Source organism: Diaphorina citri, unplaced genomic scaffold (assembly GCF_000475195.1).
Source record: "Diaphorina citri unplaced genomic scaffold, Diaci psyllid genome assembly version 1.1 scaffold2197, whole genome shotgun sequence".
In the NCBI taxonomy this organism is placed as follows: domain Eukaryota; kingdom Metazoa; phylum Arthropoda; class Insecta; order Hemiptera; family Psyllidae; genus Diaphorina; species Diaphorina citri.
In genome coordinates this window covers 15,255-40,602 of record NW_007379622.1, presented here as the reverse complement: position 1 = coordinate 40,602, position 25,348 = coordinate 15,255, and the positions used below count along the sequence as shown (strand labels likewise).

General features: G+C 41.3%; 1 protein-coding gene and 2 long non-coding RNA genes across 3 annotated transcripts; 2 read left to right on the top strand and 1 right to left on the bottom strand.

Annotated features, from left to right (window-relative positions):
• Positions 1 to 357: 357 nt before the first annotated feature.
• LOC103518449 (phospholipid-transporting ATPase IA) lies at positions 358 to 25,152 on the bottom strand. Its single transcript, XM_026830244.1, has 7 exons — positions 24,785 to 25,152; positions 6,556 to 7,135; positions 5,318 to 5,575; positions 4,197 to 4,907; positions 1,006 to 1,777; positions 754 to 931; positions 358 to 656 (listed from the first exon to the last, which is right to left on the bottom strand). The coding sequence occupies exons 1-7, from the start codon at positions 24,800 to 24,802 to the stop codon at positions 426 to 428; spliced, it is 2,748 nt and encodes a 915-aa protein (XP_026686045.1). The 5' UTR covers positions 24,803 to 25,152; the 3' UTR covers positions 358 to 425.
• LOC103518448 lies at positions 17,378 to 18,435 on the top strand. Its single transcript, XR_003394013.1, has 2 exons — positions 17,378 to 17,484; positions 18,349 to 18,435. It is a non-coding gene; the product is annotated as an uncharacterized LOC103518448 (long non-coding RNA).
• On the top strand, positions 19,242 to 20,408 carry LOC113471243. Its single transcript, XR_003394014.1, has 2 exons — positions 19,242 to 19,723; positions 20,112 to 20,408. It is a non-coding gene; the product is annotated as an uncharacterized LOC113471243 (long non-coding RNA).
• Positions 25,153 to 25,348: the final 196 nt, after the last annotated feature.

Sequence of the window (25,348 nt, the reverse complement as noted above, 5' to 3'; positions counted from 1 at the left end):
TAAAAAATAATAAAAGTAATAATAATCCTAGGCTTAAGTAAATCTTCAATAAAAAAATGTAGAAGGTTTGGTACACAGGAGGACCCTAGGGGTTGATTTTAAAACAAACTGTGGCCAATGTATGAAGGGTCCTAAGTTTGGTGTAGCCCCACGTCAGTTAGAGTCAACAGATAATTTGTTATGTGACCACAGTGTGATGAGAAGTCTATTGGTTCAGGTTTGAGAATATACTCATAGGGTGCTTGGAGGTTTGGTCGTGATCAGAATGTCCTACTGTGGTCAATGTATGAAGGGTCCTAAGTTTGGTGTAGCCCTACGTCAGTTTGAGTCAACAGATAATTTGTTATGTGACCACAGTGTGATGAGAAGTCTATTGGTTCAGGTTTCAGAATGTACTCATAGGGTGCTTGGAGGTTTGGTCGTGTTCAGAATGTCCTGGACTCATCGCTAATGATTGTCTGAATATCAAGCCGTCTGATATCATTCTCCCGGAACATATCAATCAGATTCCTGTTGAATGTTTTGTACAGGATCAACGATACAAAGTCAAACAGGAGTGTGAACACAGGAATGGAGAGAGCACTCAACCAGAACACGAGAGATGTAAACATAAGCTGATACATGCCGACGAATGGGTTACCCAGAGGTAACCTGGGCCAGACGAACGAGTAGCCAATGATAACAAGAAACCATAGGACGATGGAACCCCAGATACTCAAATGCGTGAGGATCGTCCAGCAACGAATATGTAATCCAGACGAACGAGTAGCCAATGATAACAAGGAACCATAGGACGATGGAACCCCAGATACTCAAATGCGTGAGGATCGTCCAGCAACGAATATGTAACCCGGCCTTCACACAGACAACAATGACCGTCACTGTATACACAATGTTCCCTAGGACCAGATAGCCACCATCCTTCCCATTTTCACACAGACAACAATGACCGTCACTGTATACACAATGTTCCCTAGGACCAGATAGCCACCATCCTTCCCATTCGCCCATATAGTCCCCTGCCCATAGATGAGCATGGGAATCCAGAACATAAGCATGGAATGGAACAACGCATTCCCGATCCAAATCCAGAAGATTTTCACATTGAATGTATTTGCTGTCTGTGAGTAGAGGATAGGATACTTGAGTCGTGTCCTAGCAGAACACACCTGGTCCAGGATACCGATAGCTAACGGAGGGAACGCGGTGAACAGAACATTGTACAAACCGATCGTCCAACGCTCGAACAGAACTTGACCACTCCAACCAGAGTAGATGGCAAACCAGAGCTCCATCACGTAGAGACAAATGTTCTTGTAGAAGCTGTACAGGATGAGAAGACACATGCGATTGTAATTCCACGAGCCATGCACGAACAGGAGTTTGAGTAGGAACCGGAACTGTCCTATACTATAGTCACTGGCACAGGCTGCTTGGAGTCCTTCCACACCGGAGATACCGACACCGACATGGGCTTTCTGTATCATAGCCACATCATTAGCACCATCGCCTATAGCGAGCGTCACACTATTTGTATTGACAGTGACAAGCTCCACGACCTCCGCCTTCTGTAGTGGTGAGACACGACAACAGATGACTGCATTACAAGTGAGACATAACTCCAGGAAGTCTTTGCGAAGTTCATGCTTGAGGGCATAGTCTAATGCAAGACCGTCTATGATGAGAGCGTAGTTATTATTCGTAGTACCTAGGAGTGACGCTAGGGCAGTACGATGCTTCTGTAAGGACTCTCGTTGTACAGGATCAACGATACAAAGTCAAACAGGAGTGTGAACACAGGAATAGAGAGAGCACTCAACCAGAACACGAGAGATGTAAACATGAGCTGATACATGCCGACGAATGGGTTACCCAGAGGTAACCTGGGCCAGACGAACACTAAGGTTAATTTTCCCAATGAACTTTTTAATTTCCCTAAGTGGCATTTGAAAACAATTGTTGACTTTATCTTGGTGAAAAATGTAGCGGTTAACACGCTCATTTGGTATTCCGTAATCCACTTTAAAGTTTATGATATTTTAATGATATGTTTTCTAAAGGCAGTTGGGCGGTGGAAAACGTCCATTAGGTTTTTTACCTTCTATTATTTCCCAACAACTCCACCCTATTGAGAAATAATTCCTTGTAATTACTTTTGAAAAATACTCTCTTGTATTTGCACTCGGAAGTCATTTCAATGTCTTTTTGAACTAAGGTTAATTTTCCCAATGAACTTTTTAATATTTCCCTAAGTGGCATTTGAAAACAATTGTTGACTTTATCTTGGTGAAAAATTTCTTTCTAAATTGTTGACTTTATCTTGGTGATGTACCTAGGCTAAAGGCAGTTGGGCGGTGGAAAACGTCCATTAGGTTTTTTACTTTCTATTATTTCCCAACAACTCCACCCTCTTGAGAAATAATTCCTTGTAATTACTTTTGAAAAATGCTCTCTTGTATTTGCACTCGGAAGTCATTTCAATGTCTTTTTGAACTAAGGTTAATTTTCCCAATGAACTTTTTAATTTCCCTAAGTGGCATTTGAAAACAATTGTTGACTTTATCTTGGTGAAAAATGTAGGTTCATCAGGATAAAATCCGCCCCGGGCGGGAATCGAACCCGCGGCCTAGCGCTTACAAGGCAGACGCACTACCAAGCTAACTAGGCTGGCTGGAACCCTCCTTGATTTGGAATGAAAAAGGCAATCAATCAGCCCAGAGCACAGCGGGAGACTGTTTCGACAATATCAAGTCTCGCTATGTATACGAGTACCTACCCTTGTCATTATTTTCTGACACGATATGATTTTCACAGCTCGGAACGGTTGGCTTTTTCCTATCCTGTCTTCCTTCTCTCTTCGATTTCGGGACGATAAGACCTTAGCAGTTACTGTTCCCTCTATCAAACCTTTTTTTTTCGTTCTCGGAACGGCTGGCTTTTTCCTATCCTGTCTTCCTTCTCGATTTCGGGACGAAAAGACCTTACCAGTTATAACTCCCTCTATCCAACCTTTTTTCTTACGGATAAGGTTCGTTCTCGGAACGGCGGGCTTTCCTCCTATCCTGTCTTCCTTCTCTCTTCGATTTCGGGACGATAAGACCGTAGCGGTTACAGTTCCCTCGGTCAAACCTCTTTTTTTTAAACTCTTGGGAAAAAAAGCATTGCATGATCATAGCATGTCTTTTAGGTGCTATCATTCTACTGTCTTCTCGTGATAGGACGTGGGTGAAATATTGTTAATATTGGAATGTACAGAATAAAAGTACAACTAGAGTGTTTCATTTTACTAATGGACTCGGTTATTGTTATTACTGAGGATTCCTTGAATACAGGGTGCGTCAAAAAGCTGAGGCCCGGGAAAAACCTTCCACTCAAGAGTCTATTATTATTATTATTATTAATGTTTTAAGCAATTGTAATTGTACTATGGAACAAATAAAATTACCAAACATGATATCCACTAAAGTTGTGAAAAGGCTTTGTTTTACCAGGAAATACTCATGATTTGATAATAAGGAAAGTAATCTAAGTGATTTTCATTTTTTATTAGATTATAGCATGTCTTTTAGGTGCTATCATTCTACTGTCTTCTCGTGATAGGACGTGGGTGAAATATTGTTAATATTGGAATGTACAGGATAAAAGTAGAACTAGAGTGTTTCATTTTACTAATGGACTCGGTTATTGTTATTACTGAGGATTCCTTGGATACAGGGTGCGTCAAAAAGCTGAGGCCCGGGAAAATCGATTAATTCGTCCAATGAGACTAACTTTCAAGCTTAATCCCAAAGTAATGTCTGATTATAATAATTATTAGAAGGTTAAAAAGAAAAGGAGAAGAAAAAAGTTTAGATAGAGGGATCTGTCTGTAACAACGAAGGCCGTGCCGAAATTGAAAGAGGACCGGATAGGAGAAAGCCATCCGTTCCAAGAACGAAGAAAAAAATAGTTGTCCTAGAGGGATCTGTAACAAATGCAGGAATCGGAGGACAGGATGAAAGAAAGCCAGCCGTTCCGAGAACGAACCTTATCTGTTTAGGATAAAGTTCCCCCCGGGCGGGGATCGAACTGCGCTACATTCCAAGCTATTTAGGCTGGCAAACCTGAACTTTATCTCGAGCAATAAGTTGAATTTGTGAATCGTACCAATTCTATATATACCGTATGACACACAGCAAGCATGGTCAGGAACTCACGGACCACGGGTTCGATGCTTGGATTCCTCGCAATCATTCGACTCTGTTCCTTGACATTGTTACTGTTGAAGTTAGGCACGAGAATATTGCCGGCCACCGAACAGACCGTATGACACACAGCCAGCATGGTCAGGAACTCACGGACCACGGGTTCGATGCTTGGATTCCTCGCAATCATTCGACTCTGTTCCTGGACATTGTTACTGTTGAAGTTAGGCACGAGAATATTGCCGGCCACCGAACAAATCTTAAACTCCATGACATTCCGTGTCAGAGTGCCTGTCTTGTCTGAGAACACAAACTTGACCATGCCCAGCTCTTCATTCAAGTTAGACGTTCTGGCAGCTGCTGGTGTGTCTGTGGGTTCATAATACATGTCCATGTCATTGTTAATGAACGTTGCCTGTATAAATCGCACGATCTCCAGGGTGACTTGCAATGAGATGGGGATCAGGTTGTTATAAAGGATAATGAACGTGAGGAGGTTGCTATGGAAACTAGGATTCCGTGAGAGGAGATACCAATCGCCCGCGTTGCGTCCTAAGGTCCAGATGGTACTGGCTGCTGCACTGATGAAGCACAAAGCTAGTAGAAGGACAAAAAGCATGATGGTTTGTGTGTTGGTGATCTTATCTACAGTAGATCGCTTTAGAGGAGCGGATGTAGCGTTCTTCATGAGTTTGGAGTCGGGGCCTGTATACACGACAATGCCTGGGGACAGAGAATAGGTTATCCAGTTCTAACGTCATAAGTAATAATAATAAGGGACAAACATAGAATAATATACTTTAAGACTTCCCATAGTACTTTACTTGCTTATTAATATGTATTGGTCTAATAGAATAGGACTGAAGAGTTGGTCTAATAGAATTATGTATTGGTTAATATGTATTGGTCTAATAGAATAGGACTATAGAATAGGACTGAAGAGTCCTATTCTATTAGACAATTAGACCAATATCAGGTATAAACATAGAATAATATACTTTAAGACTTCCCATAGTACTTTACTTGCTTATTAATATGTATTGGTCTAATAGAATAGGACTGAAGAGTCCTATTCTATAAGACAATTAGACCAATATCAGGTAAATTCTATTCTATATATTTTAAAAACTCACCAATAATCCAGGCAGTGTTTCTCAACATGGAGCCACGGAGGAGAATCCTTTCCGGTCCCAGGGGCACAGCTGTGCGACCCCTCTCCTTAAAGTTCCCGGTAAAATCATAGATGAACCGGTTGGGATGGTCACACTCGATCTGACCTTTGAGCTGGGCTAAGGACGACGGGTCTGTGAGGGAGCTGGTCTCGTTGGGCGCCTGACGGACCTTCAGGTTCGTCTCGCCATCCAGGTTCATGGTCTCGATGTAGCACATCCCTGAGGACAAGAAGTTTAAATACCAGCCTAATTAGCTTGGTTCGTCTGGCTGAGGGACTATAAACAGAGAGTAGATCAGCGTCTAACTAAAAACGGGGAGTAGACTAGTCCAAATTTCGTTATGCTATATCAATTCATGGTCTCGATGTAGCACATCCCTGAGGACAAGAAGTTTAAATGTCAGCCTAATTAGCTTGGTTGGTCTGGCTGAGGGACTATAAATAGAGAGTAGATCAGCGTCTAACTAAAAACAGGGAGTAGACTAGTCCAAATTTCGTTATGCTATATCAACTCATGGTCTCGATGTAGCACATCCCTGAGGACAAGAAGTTTAAATGTCAGCCTAATTAGCTTGGTTGGTCTGGCTGAGGGACTATAAACAGAGAGTAGATCAGCGTCTAACTAAAAACAAGGAGTAGACTAGTCCAAATTTCGTTATGCTATATCAATAGCGAAGGTTTAGTGCGAAAGGATCACTCTAAAGCTGATTGAGAGGCCGACCCCATATAAACATGGGAAAAGGCGAAGAAAAAGAAGAAGAATTCATGAACAGTCATTACATAAAAGGTAAAGAGAATTGAAGAAATAATAATAGTGAAGGAGGAAAAAATGTGTAGTTGAAGGAAGAATAGGGGAAAATAGAGAAAGAAAAGATGGCAAAAGGATAAATGGCAGCTGGTAGGGCGTCTGCCTTATAATCGCTAGGCCGCGGGCTCGATTCCTACCGGGGGTGGATTTTATCCTGAACGGATAATCTTCGCTTTCGGAACGGCTGGCTTTTTCCTATGCTGTCTTCCTTCTCTCTTAGATTTCAGGACGATAAGACCTTAGCAGTTATAGTTTCCTCCCTCCAAAAGTATTATTATTTTGTTATAAGGCGCCCTTCTTGATTCCTTGTGTGCGTTTAGGACTATTGCACTGATTCCACCAAACATAAGGAAAAAAAAAAAACAAACAAACACTTGTCAACAAGAACTCACCTTCATTCTCACTTGTCGACAACACCATCAGATCGCCAGGAAAGAAGGAATTATTGTACACCTTTACAATGTCTCCCACCTTCAGATCTTTCCACTGCTCCACATATATCATTCCATTCCTAATCACATCCACACTGCGATGGTTAATTTCACCGTCCGCTAGGTGGCGTTTGATGTCTTCAATAATCTCTTTTATCCCGGACACAACCATGATTAGAATCAACGGGATCAGTGTTGTATAACGTCCTGTAGGAGACACATCAGGGATTTGTTGGAGAAGTGCAATGAAGAGGAAGAAAATGTTTGAATAGCGACGGAATTGCTCAAAGAGGAAACACGGGAAGAAGGTGACCAGGCTGTATTTAGCCGTCGAGATTTTGTTCCCGACAAATTTACAGGATTGGGGAGCATTGATGTTGATAACACGGTGATCGGCTTTGCCAGTAATACAATCGACAGTGTCTATGGTGGGTTGGGAGCCTCCCCCAGCACCGGTGGAAGTAGGGTTCCCGGAAATGAGCTTCCGGGAAGACTCGGGAGAGGTGGATTCCAGCATGGGGATGTTTTCGTTAGTTTTCATCTGGAACACATGGAGGGGGTCAAATGAATGAGATGTCTAGGTAGGAATGGTTGGAATGGAGGGCATTGATGTTGAGAAAAGTTCTTGAATAGTCAACCTACATTTTACTGCTCAGGGTTTATACGCTTTTCCCGGGATGAAATTCCATGACTTTTCCAGAAAATTTCCATGACTTTTTCCAGAAAAATAGGGAGCGGAGGTACCTAAAAAGCAGTAAGATTACACCTTCATTTAAATAAAATATGCAATATACAGAACGTCAAGGAATATGAGGCGGAATGCGCCGCAGGCCGTTTTTTGGAAAAAGCTTGATATTTAACTTGAACCTTTTTAATTATTGACCGGGTGACAAATTCCATGGCTTTTCCAGGTTTTCTTTAAAATTTCACAATTTTTCATGACTTTTTGGTTAATTTTCAGAAACCATGACTTTTCCATGTTTCCAGGTCACGTATAAACCCTGGCTTTACTAAAGAAAGTACCATTAAATATGGTAGGTACCCCTATATACCAACTTTTTTTTTAAATTACGTAGTAGGTAGGTAGGTAAGTAAATAGGTCCCCCTATCTACCAACTTTTTTGTCTGAAATATTTGCATTGATGCATGAATAGGCAGGTGGATTCCACCTGCCCACCTGGACTCCAGGTATTATTTTATTTTAAGTAAGTAAGTCAGTCTTATGTGTACTAGCTGGCACATCATGGGGCAAATCTATGTATTAAAATAATAATAATAAAAAAAAAACCTAGTTGTTTCATTGTGTGATTTTTGGAAAAGAAAAGCTCCTTTTTGTATTTAACCTAACCCTAAAATAACAAAACTCTTTCTTGCGTTTAACAGTAGTGCAATTGTTCGATTCCCGACGGGTGAGATCAATTCCATAACTGTCTGAGACAGCCTAGCTTGGAAGGTAGCCCGTCTGCCTCGTTTTCTGGCGGTTTTTCAGATTTGGTATTATACTTCCCCCACCATACCTAACGATCCAATGAAAAAAAAAAAAACGTTTACTGTAATTTAAGCAAGGTAAGCCTATGTAAAACTCCTCTATCTATTAGACTATACTGCTAATTCATTTAATTTTTATTGGCCTTTCTTTTACAGTTGTTTCCTGCTAGCCATGCAAGAGGACAGTATCGAAGGTATCCTAGCCACATTCACTCAGTGTGGCCTCATCAGTAAAGCGGCCGGTGGGATAGGCCTCAACGTGCACAATATTAGAGCAACCGGCAACGACTTAAAAAAAATCTCTAAATTTGAAGAACCTAGTAAGGTGCGAATGACCGCTACCAAGCTCTCCCGATTTTTTTCATTTTTTTGTATATAATCTTAGAAAGACCCAAGTTTAAATCCTTTTATAAGGGAGTGTGGGATTTATGTATCAGCACCAGTGAGTACATATCTATTAAATCCCATCCTCTTCCTCATAACCCCATGCCCACCACTCACGCTCAGACCGAGGTCTGTCAGACAGTCTGAACGTGTGGGGCGGAAAAAGCTTGAGACCTAGGTCTGAGAGTGAGAGTCCGGTATTAAGGCCCTTCAAGTTTTTAGACTTTTTCAATAAAATTTGTTTCTGAGAGCGACTTTGGTTAGAATGTTGAGAGCTGAAGTAGATGGACTGTGTATTTGATTGAAGACTCGGTAACTTTGTGAAGGTCCATTTTAAGAACACATTCAGTGCAATGGTCCCAAACTAAAATGGACGCGGCATATAAGGGATCTGGAAGAGAAGTACATATTGGTTTGTATTAGTATAAACAGTACTTTATTTTATTTATATTTTTTAACAGTAGGTACAATAGTTCCTCGTAACCACCACACACACCACACTTTTCCAAGCGAGCACAAACCCGCCCACTGCCGCGACCAGCAAGGTCCACACCCACGGGTCAAAGTTATCCGTGTAGTAACTCCAAATGGAGGGGGGCACCCCGGTGGCGGAGTTGACGGCAAAGGTGAAACACTCTTCGGAGGAGGAGCGAGAGAATTCCGTGTCCGGACTTTCGTACCAGGCAGACCCCCCGGCTGATTACAGAGTCTCAGCCAAACAGTCCACCCAGTCCGGGAATCAAACCCAAGAAGGCCAGAACTTAGTCTATCTGAATGTCCCAACCATTATTGACTGCACGACCCCCCATACTAAGAGACCAAATGGAAAACGAATACCACTTAACTTTTGTTAAAGTGTTAAGGGTAGGGTAAAGTAAAGGGTAAAAGACTTTCCTGCGAGAATATGCCGAACCCCACGTCCACGTCCTCTGTGGAAGAAGTGATTTTGGAATAGAATAGATTTAAAACCATATAGTTGTTTTTGTTTTTGCGAGAATATGCCGAACCCCACGTCCACGTCCTCTGTGGAAGAAGTGATTTTGGAATAGAATAGATTTAAAACCATATAGTTGTTTTAGCGGCTTTAGCTTTCACCGAATGGTGACCGCAGAATAAAGAAAAGATATCGTTTTGTATCTGCCATACACCGGTGTGATCGTCTCTAGCTATGTTTGATTAGCTCGTCTTAAACCATCGTGAGGACTTGTGTGTGCTTTACAAGCAGAGAGAATCCTTTGAAACCTATAGCTAGCTATTTTTTTTTTTTTCTGAGAGCGACTTTCGTTAGAATATTGAGAGCTGAAGTAGATGGACTGTGTATTTGATTGAAGACTCAGTAACTTTGTGAAGGTCCATTTTAAGAACATATTCAGTGCAATGGTCCCAAACTAAAATGGACGCGGCATATAAGGGATCTCGAAGAGAAGTACATATTGGTTTGTATGGAAACAATAAGTTGAAAAATAATCTTTTCTGATGAAATACTGGCTCCGGCCAAATCCCTCTCCAGTGTCCAACAATCCACGTTAAGACCTATTGGGGTCGAGTGGATTGGAACACATCACATGCCTTCAGGCACACTCCATTTGTCAAGGGTTTAGGCATTACTTTGCCCTTGGGATCAATTTAATTTGAAGAAACCCATTTACTGATGAAAATTTGTAATGAAACAACAATGAACAAGTTGAATGGAAAACCAATACTATTTCACTTTTGTTAAAGTGTTAAGGGTAGGGTAAAGTGAAGGGTAAAAGACGTTCTAAATTTCATTATACCTAGGTGTAACGATTTTCATAGCGCTCAGGCACCTGTTGATAATTATTATTATTACTTTGCCGTGACGTAGTTAAACTACAACTTGTACAATACTTACGTACCTACATTTATATTACATTGACACAGGAAATGCACAAAAACTAAAGCCCCTTGTCAAAGTACCTCCAAGTATACTTGACAGAATTGCAAACGGTCTAACGTTAAGACTTTCCATTGTTTCTATTTTCCAGGCAATGTTCAGAGTGTGACAAGGAGTCGAGTGATTCGAACCCGGAGAACATAGACACAGAGGCACCTAGGAAACTACGACATGGGAGAGAGAACTCCCTACAGGATGACCCTCTGGGGGGTGAGTGTTTACTTTCCTTATCCTATAAAAGGAAAGTAATGTAATCGGGTCAAATTTTCGATGGTCAGTTTTTAGTGTCAAAACGCGTTTTGAGGTCCCTAGAGCCCAAATCCAAAGTTTCAGCCATTGGTCCGTGTGTGTGTCTGTCTGTAAACAAAATATCTCGAGAACGGTAAGAGCTAGAGACTTGAAATTTGGTATGTAGCTGTCAAATGTGACAAGGGTGCGACACGAAATATTTGGTTGAGATGGTTGCTGCGCTTGGCGGTATTTTGACCGCTTTGAATGGCTGACCTTACATTACATTGAAATGGGGGTCTTTTCTGACGAAATTCCTGTATGCGGAGTCCAGTATGTACTTAGGACTGTGTAAACAAAATATCTCGAGAACGGTAAGAGCTAGAGACTTGAAATTTGGTATGTAGCTGTCAAATGTGACAAGGGTGCGACACGAAATATTTGGTTGAGATGGTTGCTGCGCTTGGCGGTATTTTGACCGCTTTGAATGGCTGACCTTACATTACATTACATTGAAATGGGGGTCTTTTCTGACGAAATTCCTGTATGCGGAGTCCAGTATGTAGGACTGTTGCACCCCATTTTTGTTGTTGTTTCACTCTTCACCTTCAAACATTGCTGTCTCTTTTATGAAGTTCAGCAACGTTTTTATCGGAATGGCTGACCTTATTAAACCTTGCTCTATTCCAGTATTCTCAGAGGATCTGCCAGGCAGCGGAGTGTCCCAGGGCGGCTCAGGGAGTAAGAAAAGGAAACGCGGCCCCGAGTTTTATCACGACAAACGAGACCGCTACTCACCCGAGCCGGCGGGCAAAAGTCAACTCAACACGAGCCGAAAGAAGAAGAAAAAGAAGAGCAAGCATAGTCCGGACAAGGGAGAGGGGGGATATGACGGAGGAGAAGGGACAGCCCCGCCCCGAGCCGGTATTAAACTTCTGGTAAGTACTTTAACACCTAATAAAGGAATTTCAAGGAACTTTAATTGTTTTAAGCATAACTGCTTGTCATGTTTGGACACACCTTAATAGTGATAGAGTGTGTGTGGGCTTAATACCCACCAAACTGTCCTTAGTCCTTACCTTCCCGGAGTCTTTTGTGAAACTGCTGCGGCATCCCCGGGGAAATATCGTAGCCGAACCGATCCAGAGGCGTAAGATTGGTGGGTACGATAATCTGCATGGTGAAGTTCATCCGCCGCTGAACCTCCTTCATGGTTTCGCCGCCACTGCCCTCGAGTACCCAGCCGCTACTGGTGTTGTAGATGACGGAATCGGGTGGTCGGGTCTTTACCTGGAGAGAGAATAGAATATACCTTGTTTATCCTGCTCGAATTAGAGGGAAACATTTTTTTAAAAAATATGTATATTTAAATAACGTGGCTGCCAGTCTTTGGCTAGTTGCGAATCACAGCATGACAATCATTCAGATAGAAATCATCAAAATCTCGTGGGGGCGCCTTTCTTCTTCTTCTTTAAGTCCCTTTACCCCAGCAGTCGAAACAAGGTCTCGTGTATTTTATGGGTTTAATAACATAACTGGAGACTCTGGAAAGGGAGAGAAAGGAATGCTTTTTCCTCCTTAGCGATGGAAGATTTAACGGGGCTGTGCTGTAGCATGCCCATCCCATAGTGTGTACCTAATTAGGTCTGTTCATCCTACAAGGCGCTGCCTTCATCGTCAGTACAGAAACCGAAAAGAAAAGGACAGGGTAGGAGAAACCCAGCCGTTCCGAGAACGAACCTTATCTGTTTAGTTCGCCCCGGGCGGGACTTGAACTCCGCGAGCTAGTGCTCACAAGGTAGGCGCGACACTTTCCAAGAGAACTAGGCTGGCAACAAGTATTAAACTGGTATAAAAGAAGCGAATACTTTCTAAAGGCTTATTTCTGATAGACACCCAACTAAGGTGGAACCCTGCGACCTAGCGCTTAAAATTGACAGACAGCCAACCCTGCGACTTGGCGCGCGAGCTAGTGCTCACAAGGTAGGCGCGACACTTTCCAAGAGAACTAGGCTGGCAACAAGTATTAAACTGGTATAAAAGAAGCGAATCAAAGGGTACTTTCTAAAGGCTTATTTCTGATAGACACCCAACTAAGGTGGAACCCACGATCTAGCGCTTAAAATTGACAGACACCCAACCCTGCGACTTGGCGCTTTAAAGACAAGCGCTCTACCAACCAAGAAGTTATCTAGGCTGTTTCCATTGAGTCTCTTACCATACATTTGAGCGTGTGTAAGTTGAGATTCTTGGTCTTCTCTCTCGCATTATACACACTGGTCAGTCTCTGTTGAAACGCGCCAAGCCTCTTGTCCCAAACGTTGATGAAGCGAGTCCTGTGGAAACAATTCAAAACGGGGGAAGTGGTGAAGTCTTGTAAAGAAGATCAGAACAAATGTCATCAAAAAACATAATTATCTTTTAAATTCCCTCCAAAAAAATGTATAACATTGTCAGAAAAAAATAGCAATCAAGCCAGGGAATCTCATTTACCCAAGTCTTTTTCTTTTACCCAAGTCCTTTTAGTGTCTTCACCTAAGTCATTATAATGTCTAACGAGGAAACTTCACCTAAATAAGCACATGAACTCCATTTTATAACCATTCCGACAGCCCCTGTCCCCGTAATCATCAGAACTATCTTTCCAGGATTAAACGCCAGTTCACCTTCCTAAAGATACCCTCTTGTAAAAATAAATGACGATTCCCAGGAGAGGCTCGAACCCTCGTCAACCTGATCAGAATCCTAGATAAAATGAAGCTTCTGGTCTCTGTTGTCAAGTTACTCCTTTAACAAACAATCTCCTCACACAGAGAGGTTACATGGTCCCGCCGTTTTGCTCTGTATACAAATCGTAGGCAAGAGTTTTCGCCCTTTGCAGTCTGGTAGGTTGCTCATGCTCATACTTCCCTATTACCGCGGGCATACGGATAGTACGTGTAGACGTTCACGTGTTCCGGCCAATCCACTAACACTACCACGTCGAGAATTTGATGGCTCCAGAACTGGGCCAGCGCGAAGTCCAAATCTTTGAATTTGCAGTACAAGCTGGACCAGATGATAAGGAAGCGGTTGTATTTGCTGGACTTGATTTTGGACAGCACTTTGATCAGGTTGAACTTGGCGATGTAGAGAATGGCGAAACCTGGGAAGTTGGAATGTAATAACATGCGTTGTTGACGTGAGGACAATAGTAAAAAGTCTTTAATTTTACTACAGGCCCAACACATCTCATGTGCATTGAGGACAAAAGATGGACTGAATTGAGCTTTTTTTTTTTTTTTTTTTTGTGAACTCCTCTGTCTTTTAACTTTCAATAAGGGGTGTCTTCGTTTTTTTTTTTTTTTTTTTTTTTTGTGAACTCCTCTGTCTTTTAACTTTCAATAAGGGGTGTCTTCCTCCAGTATGGCTCAGTGGCTCACCTTACTCACTCAATCACTCAGCTAGGGTTTACCTCCTTAATCGTTCAAATAAGGCTTACTTGTCTTATAATGGCTTACTTATCTCACTCAAATAGGATAAGGTAATCAAGGCCAAGGAGAAAAAAAAAGTTATCCTGCTTGGGGACCGTAGAAAATGGTTTGCACAATCCTCAGAACAGTTATTCAGAGCCGCCCAGGACAGAAAGCAAGTGGAAATCATGATCGCCAACGTTCAGAAGGACACGGTACTACAAGAAGAATCACTCAACTTGTTGCTCTCATAAATCACTCAACTACGGCTTACCTGTCTCGTAATCACTCAACTACGGCTTACCTGTCTCGTAATCACTCAACTACGCCTTACCTGTCTCATAATCACTCGACTACGGCTCACCTGTCTCATAATCACTCGATTACGGCTCATCTGTCTCATAACAACTCAACTACGGCTTACCTGTCTCGTAATCACTCAAATACGGCGTGTCGCTCAGCACAAGCGACGTATTGAGGCGTCGTATTAGTTTCGTACTCAGCGTATGCGTCAGAAAGTGTGGATCCATCCGCGTCTCTTTCTCGTACAGGAGCACGATATCGTCCCGGATTAGGATTATCGTGAATCGCGACTGTCGGTGAAAATAAATTACCATGGTGGCGACGATTTGATTAATGCGCGGCGCCAGGGGGGAGCCCTTGCGGAAGAGAAAAGGGGACGCTTGCGTTTGAACGCGACAGGAGGAGAAGGTGTGAATGGTGGAGGTGGTGTTGAGACGCGGATGTTGGGCCGAGTAGAAGAGGAGGAAGCGACGGGCCGTGAAGGTTCCTGTATGTGAAGAAATGAATATGTGTTGGGCCAGATACGGCTGAAAAGGTCCGCCTGTCAGGTCTACCTGATACCTGATAGTGAGTGGCTGGCCTTGGAACGAATAGAATAGAATTGAATACCTTGTTTATCGTACTCGAATGAGACTATAAAGTCCCTCCCAGCAGTCTAAACCGAGAAGTTTAGAAACTTCTCGGCCCTTTCCCAATTTATTATTATTATCATTATTATTATTATTTTTAATAATTTTAATCTTGTCGTGAGTTTTATCCGATTTTTTTTCGAATGTCCTGTCGACACAATTTTTTTTCTGAATGACAGAAAATGGCCTTGTAGGCAACGTAATTTAAATGAGTGTTCCCAATTACGCACGATACGATTTTTCCGAACGACAAGTGGGAACAGGCCTGTACTCACCTATCTTAGGATTGCTGTAGATACCATCAACAACTTCATCATAGAAGCCGCGATGCACAATAAAGGATTCAACCAGTTTTCCCGTTTTATCAGCATCGTCCGGTGTTACAGAGCGGTTCATAATACGACGCGATTGAGGCTGACCGTAGATCCGGATGTTGGCTTCGTAGATCTCACGCGAGGTTTCGATCTGCTGCGTTTGCCGCTGAACAGTTAGGATACTGCCTGTGAAGGTATTATTTTTTCTTCAACTTATTGTTTCATTTCAAATTTTCATCAGTAATAATAGTGCTTATTTATATTGCTCCCATAGGACTGAAAAGTCCCTTTACTCCAGCAGTAGGCTACTACTATTACTGTGGTCAAATTCTCAAATTCTATTGAGGATAAAATTCTGGGATTGAACCCACGCCCTCCTGTTTACTAGACGAGAGTCTTGACCACTACACCACCGAGGCAGCTAATCAGTAAATGGTCTCTTCAAATTGAATTGATCCCAAGGGCAAGGAAAACCTAGTTGACAAATGCCTGCTCCCATCTTCCAAACCAACGAACTTGCCACTCACACAAACTTACGGAGGGAGTATTGTGATGTTAAAACAGCAAAGGTATTCTTACTCACCCAGTGATGTTTGAAAAGCGGCAGCCAAGATAAAGCTGAACAGGATCCAAATGCCAAACAAATACTGAAGGAGAAGCACCAGTCTGGATCTCTTAGGCTGATTAGAAACTCCTAGCAGACAAGATAGAGCTAGGAGGAAGATGAGATCATATGAGCTGTGACCTTGGATTCGGGATATACGTTTGGTGAGCTTGGCTTTGTTTTGGACTCCTCCATGTAGACTGGCTTCCTGGGAAGGGAGGACAGAGTCAATGTAAAGCGGGGAAAGTAGGAAATGTTGAGCAGTCATTCTACTCCAAACTGAGCAAAAAAGGGAACTGTGACCTTGGATTCGGGATATACGTTTGGTGAGCTTGGCTTTGTTTTGGACTCCTCCATGTAGACTGGCTTCCTGGGAAGGGAGGACGAGTCAATGTAAAGCGGGGAAAGTAGGAAATGTTGAGCAGTGAAATCATTCTACACCAAACTGAACCAAACAGGGAACCATTCAACATTCAACGCTAAACTAAAATTTGTCCAAGCAACTTTATTGCAGCTTCAGCAGCAGCTTTTTGCAGCTTTTTCCCAACTTTCAAATCCCTTTGTCCCTTTATTATTATTATTTTCAAGAATTTCAAGCTGTGTCCACACATAGTTGACGGCCTTCGATCGATAAGAAAGAAAATATCAAAATACAAAAAGTCTCGATTGGGATTCGAACCCGCATCTTCTCACCCACTAACCCAGCGTTCTCGTACGCCCCACCGAAGTTCGGCTCACCCGCAAGTTCCTCGCCCAATCAAATATGTAAGCTTTTATTTAGACTGCTACGGTAAAAGGGACTTTTCATAGTCATCCTATCAGTACAAATATAATAGAAAATACCTTGTTTATGCTGCTCGAATGAGACTAAAAAATCTCTTTACTCCAGCAGTCTAAACAAGGTCTCGTGTATTTTCTAGGTTTAATAACACACCTAACATAATACATAAATGTTTACAGCAGAATCTTCATATCTTAAATTTAAGACTTCGAGAGATACCTAAAAATATTAGAAGACATTTTTTTTTCTGTTTGTCCCTTTCTTTCAACTTACATTTTTATTTATTTTTTCCTGTTTAACCCTTTAGAATCACAAGGGTCTTTTCACGTTCCCTTCCTGGTTTCAGATCAAGTCCATTCCCAATCCGAACTCCAACTCGGAAAGCACCACGCACTGTTTCATTACAACGTCTCAAGCGAGCGCCCCAGTAGCGTCCAGTGTGCCGCCCAGGGTATCTCAGCCTCGCCCTGTACCGGTGAAGAAAGAGGAGGCGCCGCCTGCTGCGTGCGCCACGTGTGCGGAGCCTGGCGCTCCCACCGCCATGGTCAAGTGAGTATGCGCCAGTTCCCGACGGATCACTGAAATTTAGCAACGTTTTGTGTGGTTACACAGTCGCGGATTCGATTCTTGCCCGGGGCGTACTTTCCTCCTAAACAGATTAAGTTCGTTCTCGGAACGGGAGGCCCCGCCCAGGGTATCTCAGCCTCGCCCTGTACCGGTGAAGAAAGAGGAGGCGCCGCCTGCTGCGTGCGCCACGTGTGCGGAGCCTGGCGTACCCACCGCTATGGTCAAGTGAGTATGCGCCAGTTCCCGACGGATCACTGAAGTTTAGACTCATGAAGACAATAAATTGAGACTCAGGAAGAAAATAAATTGAGCTGAATTCCGAGTGAAAATGTGTGTCTTCGAAGCCTGAGATAAGACATAGCCAGCCTAGTTACCTTGAGGAGCAGCGCGTCTGTTTTGAAAGCGCTAGGTCGCGGATTCGATTCTTGCCCGGGGCGAACTTTCCTCCTAAACAGATTAAGTTCGTTCTCGGAACGGCTGGCTATGGTGACCGCAGAATAAAGAAAAGATATCGTTTTGTATCTGCCATACACCGGTGTGATCGTCTCTAGCTATGTTTGATTAGCTCGTCCTAAACCACCGTGAGGACTTGTGTGTGCTTTACAAGCAGAGAGAATCCTTTGAAACCATTAGCTAGCTAGAGTAGTTAGGGTTAGCTGTTCTCCTCCCTGCTTATGGTCCCACAGCTAGACAGACACTAGTCTACTCAAAGGAGTATTCACACATAGTCGACCGGCCGTTGATCGATGTCGACTAAACCGTCCACACTGCCTCGAATATATAGGATTTACCTCGTCGTCGATCGACTGGGACGATAAGACCTCCGTTGTCTGAAAGTCTGAATTGTGCCTCTAAATTCTCCCGAATTTTTCTGTAGGCGTCACATTATTCGATGCATCAAAAAGCTTCGAGAAAAGCGACTCGTCAATAAAACTCTGGGGACGATAAGACCTCCGTTGTCTGAAAGTCTGAATTGTGCCTCTAAATTCTCCCGAATTTTTCTGTAGGCGTCACATTATTCGATGCTTCGAGAAAAGCGACTCGTCAATAAAACTCTCGCATCATTTTCCCTTTTTGTTGCTTCCTCAGATGTGATGAATGCTTGAAGAGCTTTCACTTTGGCTGTCTGGATCCTCCGGTCAAGAAATCTCCCAAAGTTCGAGGATACTCGTGGCATTGTGCTGACTGTGATCCGACCGTAAGTAAAGAGAAACTTTGTGATACAATTATAAATAAAATTAAATAACAATAAAATAAAGAGAACATACATTTATCTGTTGAACATTTTCTGACAAGATTCACCAAAATTGGACAAACCGTTCGATAGTTATCGTGGATCAAACATACAGACAAATTTTCTGACACGATATGATTTTCACAGCTCGGAACGGTTGGCTTTTTCCTATCCTGTCTTCCTTCTCTCTTCGATTTCGGGACGATAATACCTTAACAGTTACAGTTCCCTCTATCCAACTTTTTTTTTGTTCGTTCTCGGAACGGCTGGCTTTTTCCTATCCCGTCTTCTTTCTCGATTTCGGGACGAAAAGACCTTACCAGTTATAACTCCCTCTATCCAACCTTTTTTCTTACGGATAAGGTTCGTTCTCGGAACGGCTGGCTTTCCTCCTATCCTGACGATAAGACCGTAGCGGTTACAGTTCCCTCGGTCAAACCTCTTAAAGAAAAAAAAAACTCTTGGAAAAAAAGCATTGCATGATTATAGCATGTCTTTTAGGTGCTATCATTCTATACTGTCTTCTCGTGATAGGACGTGGGTGAAATATTGTTAATATTGGAATGTACAGAATAAAAGTACAACTAGAGTGTTTCATTTTACTAATGGATTCGTTATTGTTATTACTGAGGATTCGTTGAATACAGGGTGCGTCAAAAAGCTGAGGCCCGGGAAAATCGATTAATTCGTCCAATGAGACTGACTTTCAAGCTTAATCCCAAAGTAATGTCTGATTTTAATAATTTGGTATTTTTGGTAAGCAGGAAGGCCTTGGTTCGATTCCTCTCTGGAGCAGAGATTTTTATGGCATTTTATTTGCCTTATGCCTCTTAAAAGAGGTATTTTTGATTTCTGTGTGTAAAGAGTGAGGTTTGCAGTCTTCATGGGGTTTAAAACTGTTTTTGGAAAGGAGTTAACTTGTTAGACACCCTATACCTATGAGGTTAATGAGGATAAAAAAAAGTAATTGAACACTGTCTTTGAAAAGTTACTGTTATTTTGTTTTCTAAATGTACCGTTATTATTACTATTATGTTATAATTTTGATTAAAAAGTTAAACCAAGGGACTAGATTGAGGTATGAGCTGTTAAACAGTTTAACAGAGAACTTGGGCATCAGTTAACAGCAATTACAACACTGACTCACAAGCTCTTGTTGCGAAGTTTGAGGCTTCAAATCCTGGCTCTAAGAAATTTTTCATCTTTTTTGCCAAGGTTTTTTTTAAATAGGTCAATTTCTGTGTGTAAAGAGTGAGGTTTGCAGTCTTCATGGGGTTTAAAACTGTTCTTGGAAAGGAGTTAATTTATTAGACACCCTATATGAAGTTAATGAGGGTAAAAAAAAGTAATTGAACACTGTCTTTGAAAAGTTACTGTTATTTTGGTTTCTAAATGTACCGTTATTATTACTATTATGTTATAATTGTTATAATTTTGATTAAGAAGTTAAACCAAGGGACTAGATTGAGGTGTGAGCTGTTAAACAGTTTAACAGAGAACTTGGGCATCAGTTCACAGCAATTACAACACTGACTCACAAGCTCTTATTGCGAAGTTTGAGGGTTTTGATCCCGGCTCAAAGAAATTTTTCATCCTTTTTGCCAAGGTTTTTAAATAGGTCAGTAAAAAAAAGGTAAGGTATGATCACTATGATCTCGCTAGCATAAAGTTATGGACCTGGATACGGACTAAGTATTCTAAGTTCTAATTAAACGTTGAAAACTGAAGTACAATTATTATTGGTCTGAATGGTCTGGTTAATAGTTTTACCGTCTAGGGAAGTCAAAACAAGGAATAAATAATAATAACATGATATCTTTTAAAGGTTATCTTGAAAATATACATTTTTACAACAAGGACAAAAGGCGAAGATGTATGAAAGAAGTTGAAAGAAACTTTCTTCGCCCTTAAGAAATCGTATTTTGTGTACAATGCTTATGGTACCTGAGAACAATAGGTGATTTATTTTAATCGTATCCTATTGATAAAAAATAATAAAAGTAATAATAATCCTAGGCTTAAGTAAATCTTCAATAAAAAATGTAGAAGGTTTGGTACACAGGAGGACCCTAGGGGTTGATTTTAAAACAAACTGTGGTCAATGTATGAAGGGTCCTAAGTTTGGTGTAGCCCTACGTCAGTTTGAGTCAACAGATAATTTGTTATGTGACCACAGTGTGGAGAAGTCTATTGGTTCAGGTTTGAGAATAAGGAGAATAGACACGTTTCAAACCCCATTGTGCAAAGGAATAGAATCATTTCTCTACTGGAAATATCTGACGAAAAATAAATAACAATCAACAATCTAAATTTTGTTCATAAGAAAAGCTCTGCGAAGGAATAAAAATCATTTTTCTACAGGAAATGTCTGCCTTTCCTTGAAAAAAAAATCTAAATTTTGTTCTTAAGAAAGAGGACGTTAAAATGTTCATTCTTTGCCCTGAGAATAATGGTAGACATTTTCCACCCAACCATTCTTCCCTTTAATGTTTCGAGATCAACATGAATACGAGGTATTTTGGCATCGAGAAAAATGTGTAATGGGATTTTTAGCTAAATACCCTCTAGGGGTGAGCTATTCATTTCAATCTCTGCCCTGAGAATAATGGTAGACATTTTCCACCCAACCATTCTTCCCTTTAATGTTTCGAGATCAACATGAATACGAGGTATTTTGGCACCGAGAAAAATGTGTAATGGGATTTTTAGCTAAATACCCTCTAGGGGTGAGCTATTCATTTCAATCTCTTTTTTTTTTCTTGGGAAACACTTGGCCCTTTCAAGTTCAAACTTTGAAATTCTGAGTCAAAGGAGACGAAAGTTCAAGGATACTGAATTCCATACGTAATAGCGTCAGCAATTAGTAGGGATAGTTAGGAATAGGTACTTAAAAGTAATTATTCTATCAAGTTAAATTCATACCGAGCACTACCCACTTTAAAGTAGAACCCGTAATCCACTTTAAAGTTTATGATATTTTAATGATATGTACCTAGGTGAATTCCATACGTAATAGCATCAGCAATTAGTAGGGACAGGTAGGTATAGGTACTTAAAAGTAATTATTCTATCAAGTTAAATTCATCCCACCAAACAGAATAAAAAAAAAAAAGATTTTTTTTTCTTCTGCCATACACTGGGGTGATGGTCTCTAGCCATGTATGATTGGCTTGTTCTGACCTCAATCAAACATTGTGAGAATTTGTGCTTGTTCTTTTAAAGCAAAGAGAACCCTTTGAAAAACCCCAACTAGCTAGGCTGGTTAGGGTTCTCCTCCCTGCTTATAGTTCCACAGCTGGCACTAGTCTGCTCTCTGTTTAACATTCCCTAGCCTTGTCTGGCTAAGGGTTATTAAACAGAGGGTAGGTATGTATGCTCTTTGCCTGCATTTGATGTTGGCGAAGAAAAAGAAGAAGAATTCATGAACAGTCATTACATAAAAGGTAAAGAGAATTGAAGAAATAATAATAGTGAAGGAGGAAAAAATATGTAGTTGAAGGAAGAATAGGGGAAAATAGAGAAAGAAAAGATGGCAAAAGGATAAATGGCAGGCTAGTTAGCTTGGCTGGTAGGGCGTCTGCCTTATAATCGCTAGGCATTGAAGAAATAATAATAGTGAAGGAGGAAAAAATATGTAGTTGAAGGAAGAATAGGGGAAAATAGAGAAAGAAAAGATGGCAAAAGGGCAAAAGGATAAATGGCAGCCTAGTTAGCTTGGCTGGTAGGGCGTCTGCCTTATAATCTCTAGGCCGCGGGCTCAATGAGAAAAACCTGTCGAATCGGTTCGTGTAAAGATACACAGGCGTGCTTGCTGGAACTTGGCCTGGCGCACTGCCGTGCGCTCAGCGCGGGCTCAATTCCTACCGGGGGTGGATTTTATCCTGAACGGATAATCTTCGCTTTCGGAACGGCTGGCTTTTTCCTATGCTGTCTTCCTTCTCTCTTAGATTTCAGGACGATAAGACCTTAGCAGTTATAGTTTCCTCCCTCCAAAAGTATTATTATTTTGTTATAAGGCGCCCTTCTTGATTCCTTGTGTGCGTTTAGGACTATTGCACTGATTCCACCAAACATAAGGAAAAAAAAAAAACAAACAAACACTTGTCAACAAGAACTCACCTTCATTCTCACTTGTCGACAACACCATCAGATCGCCAGGAAAGAAGGAATTATTGTACACCTTTACAATGTCTCCCACCTTCAGATCTTTCCACTGCTCCACATATATCATTCCATTCCTAATCACATCCACACTGCGATGGTTAATTTCACCGTCCGCTAGGTGGCGTTTGATGTCTTCAATAATCTCTTTTATCCCGGACACAACCATGATTAGAATCAACGGGATCAGTGTTGTATAACGTCCTGTAGGAGACACATCAGGGATTTGTTGGAGAAGTGCAATGAAGAGGAAGAAAATGTTTGAATAGCGACGGAATTGCTCAAAGAGGAAACACGGGAAGAAGGTGACCAGGCTGTATTTAGCCGTCGAGATTTTGTTCCCGACAAATTTACAGGATTGGGGAGCATTGATGTTGATAACACGGTGATCGGCTTTGCCAGTAATACAATCGACAGTGTCTATGGTGGGTTGGGAGCCTCCCCCAGCACCGGTGGAAGTAGGGTTCCCGGAAATGAGCTTCCGGGAAGACTCATACAATCGACAGTGTCTATGGTGGGTTGGGAGCCTCCCCCAGCACCGGTGGAAGTAGGGTTCCCGGAAATGAGCTTCCGAGAAGACTCGGGAGAGGTGGATTCCAGCATGGGGATGTTTTCGTTAGTTTTCATCTGGAACACATGGAGGGGGTCAAATGAATGAGATGTCTAGGTAGGAATGGTTGGAATGGAGGGCATTGATGTTGAGAAAAGTTCTTGAATAGTCAACCTACATTTTACTGCTCAGGGTTTAGACGCTTTTCCCGGAATGAAATTCCATGACTCTTCCAGAAAATTTCCATGACTTTTTCCAGAAAAATAGGGAGCGGAGGTACCTAAAAAGCAGTAAGATTACCCCTTCATTGAAATAAAATATGCAATATGCAGAACATCAAGGAATCACGATTTTCCATGACTTTTTGGTCAATTTTCAGATTCCATGACGTAGTAGGTAGGTAGGTAAGTAAATAGGTACCCCTATCTACCAACTTTTTTTTTTTTAAGATGTGCATTGATGCATGAATAGGCAGGTGGATTCCAGGTATTATTTTATTTTAAGTAAGTCAGTCTTATGTGTACTAGCTGGCACATCATGAGGCAAATCAATGTATTTCTAGGTAGGAATGGTTGGAATGGAGGGCATTGATGTTGAGAAAAGTTCTTGAATAGTCAACCTACATTTTACTGCTCAGGGTTTATATGCTTTTCCCGAAATGAAATTCCATGACTCTTCCAGAAAATTTCCATGACTTTTTCCAGAAAAGTATGCAAGCACACTGGCAGAAGAGCAGAAAGAAATGCGCAGAAACGTATGGGCACAAGCACATTAATGTGTTGCCTGCGAGGGAGCTTTGCTTGGGACATTTGATGTGACGTCATTGCCTACCGGAGCGTATGCCATGACGTCAAAGTGTATGCTGTGACGTAACCCTATAATAACACTGGTCACTGCTTGTTTGTGCCAGTTCCTTCGGTAGCAATATTCCATGAACATGACTTCTGCACAAGTACCGAAAGGTTTATGAACATAAAAATGATGCCTAGGTATTTTAGGATGTATGGTAGGTACTTACTTGCAGTACTAAGTTGTAATGATAATGACTGACTTTGCCTTGATCATTATCTGGCTCATACATTCTTCATTATAACCAATCCAACCCAATCATAACACATACTACACTAGGTATCATTTTTATACCTAGGTATCATTTTGATTACCCCATTTTAACACATAACTCAATTTTGCAAAAAATGTCACTTGTACCCTTTGTGAACTAGGGTGTACAATTTTACTTGGAAATACTTACAAATTATAGGTATTCAATTTTAGTTTGTTGGAATCAATCCAGATTTGTAAAGAGTTACCTAAAGGTACCTAACTAAGAACGTACCCACCTCCTTGAGTATTTTATGAAAGCTGATTCACTTTATTTATGTGTCATCCTGGTAGATAAGTGATTCACTGATTCATCAAATGGTCTTAATTTTTCCTGCTCTATGACTTTGAAACATCACCCAAGTAAGCGCAACTGATCTATTCTTTTCTAATTATAAAATTATTTTCATGATCAACAAATTCATCATACAGTTAGGTAGCTTAGTTGCTGTACATAAAACAATAAGAATAAGTTTTACCTTTGGAGGGTGGGACATCTTATTTCTCTTGAAAATGTGTCAGCCTTATCAGATCTTTTTGAAAACTGAACATTCATCTCCTCAATAATTTTCGAAAATGTAGTTTAAACGTGTAGAGATAAGGTGGGACACAAATCTCTGTCAGGATTTAAAAACACTTCATCTTAACAGGTACATCCACTAAAAAATTTCAAAGTCTTCACTTGCGATGAGCTCATCTTCACCTTAGTAGAGATACTGATGGTGATGTGAGCTAAATGTGAACTATGATAGCATGAACCACTGGTTCCGTGTGAAAGTAAAACTATTGTAATGATAGTGGATAATGTTTTATTTGAAAATTCTTGAGTGATTAGATAATTTTTCTGATAAGGGTAGGTACTAGGTAGGTAGGTAATAAAAAAAAGAGATTACACATTACATGGAGGTCGAACTCAAAGGGTTGACGTTCTAAAAATGAAGCCAAATTTCTAGTTCTGAAAAAATCCGCTAGGTGGTAAAAATTATTCCTTGCCTTCATTTTTAAAAAATCACCGGTTCGGGAAACGAGATTTTTTTTTTTTT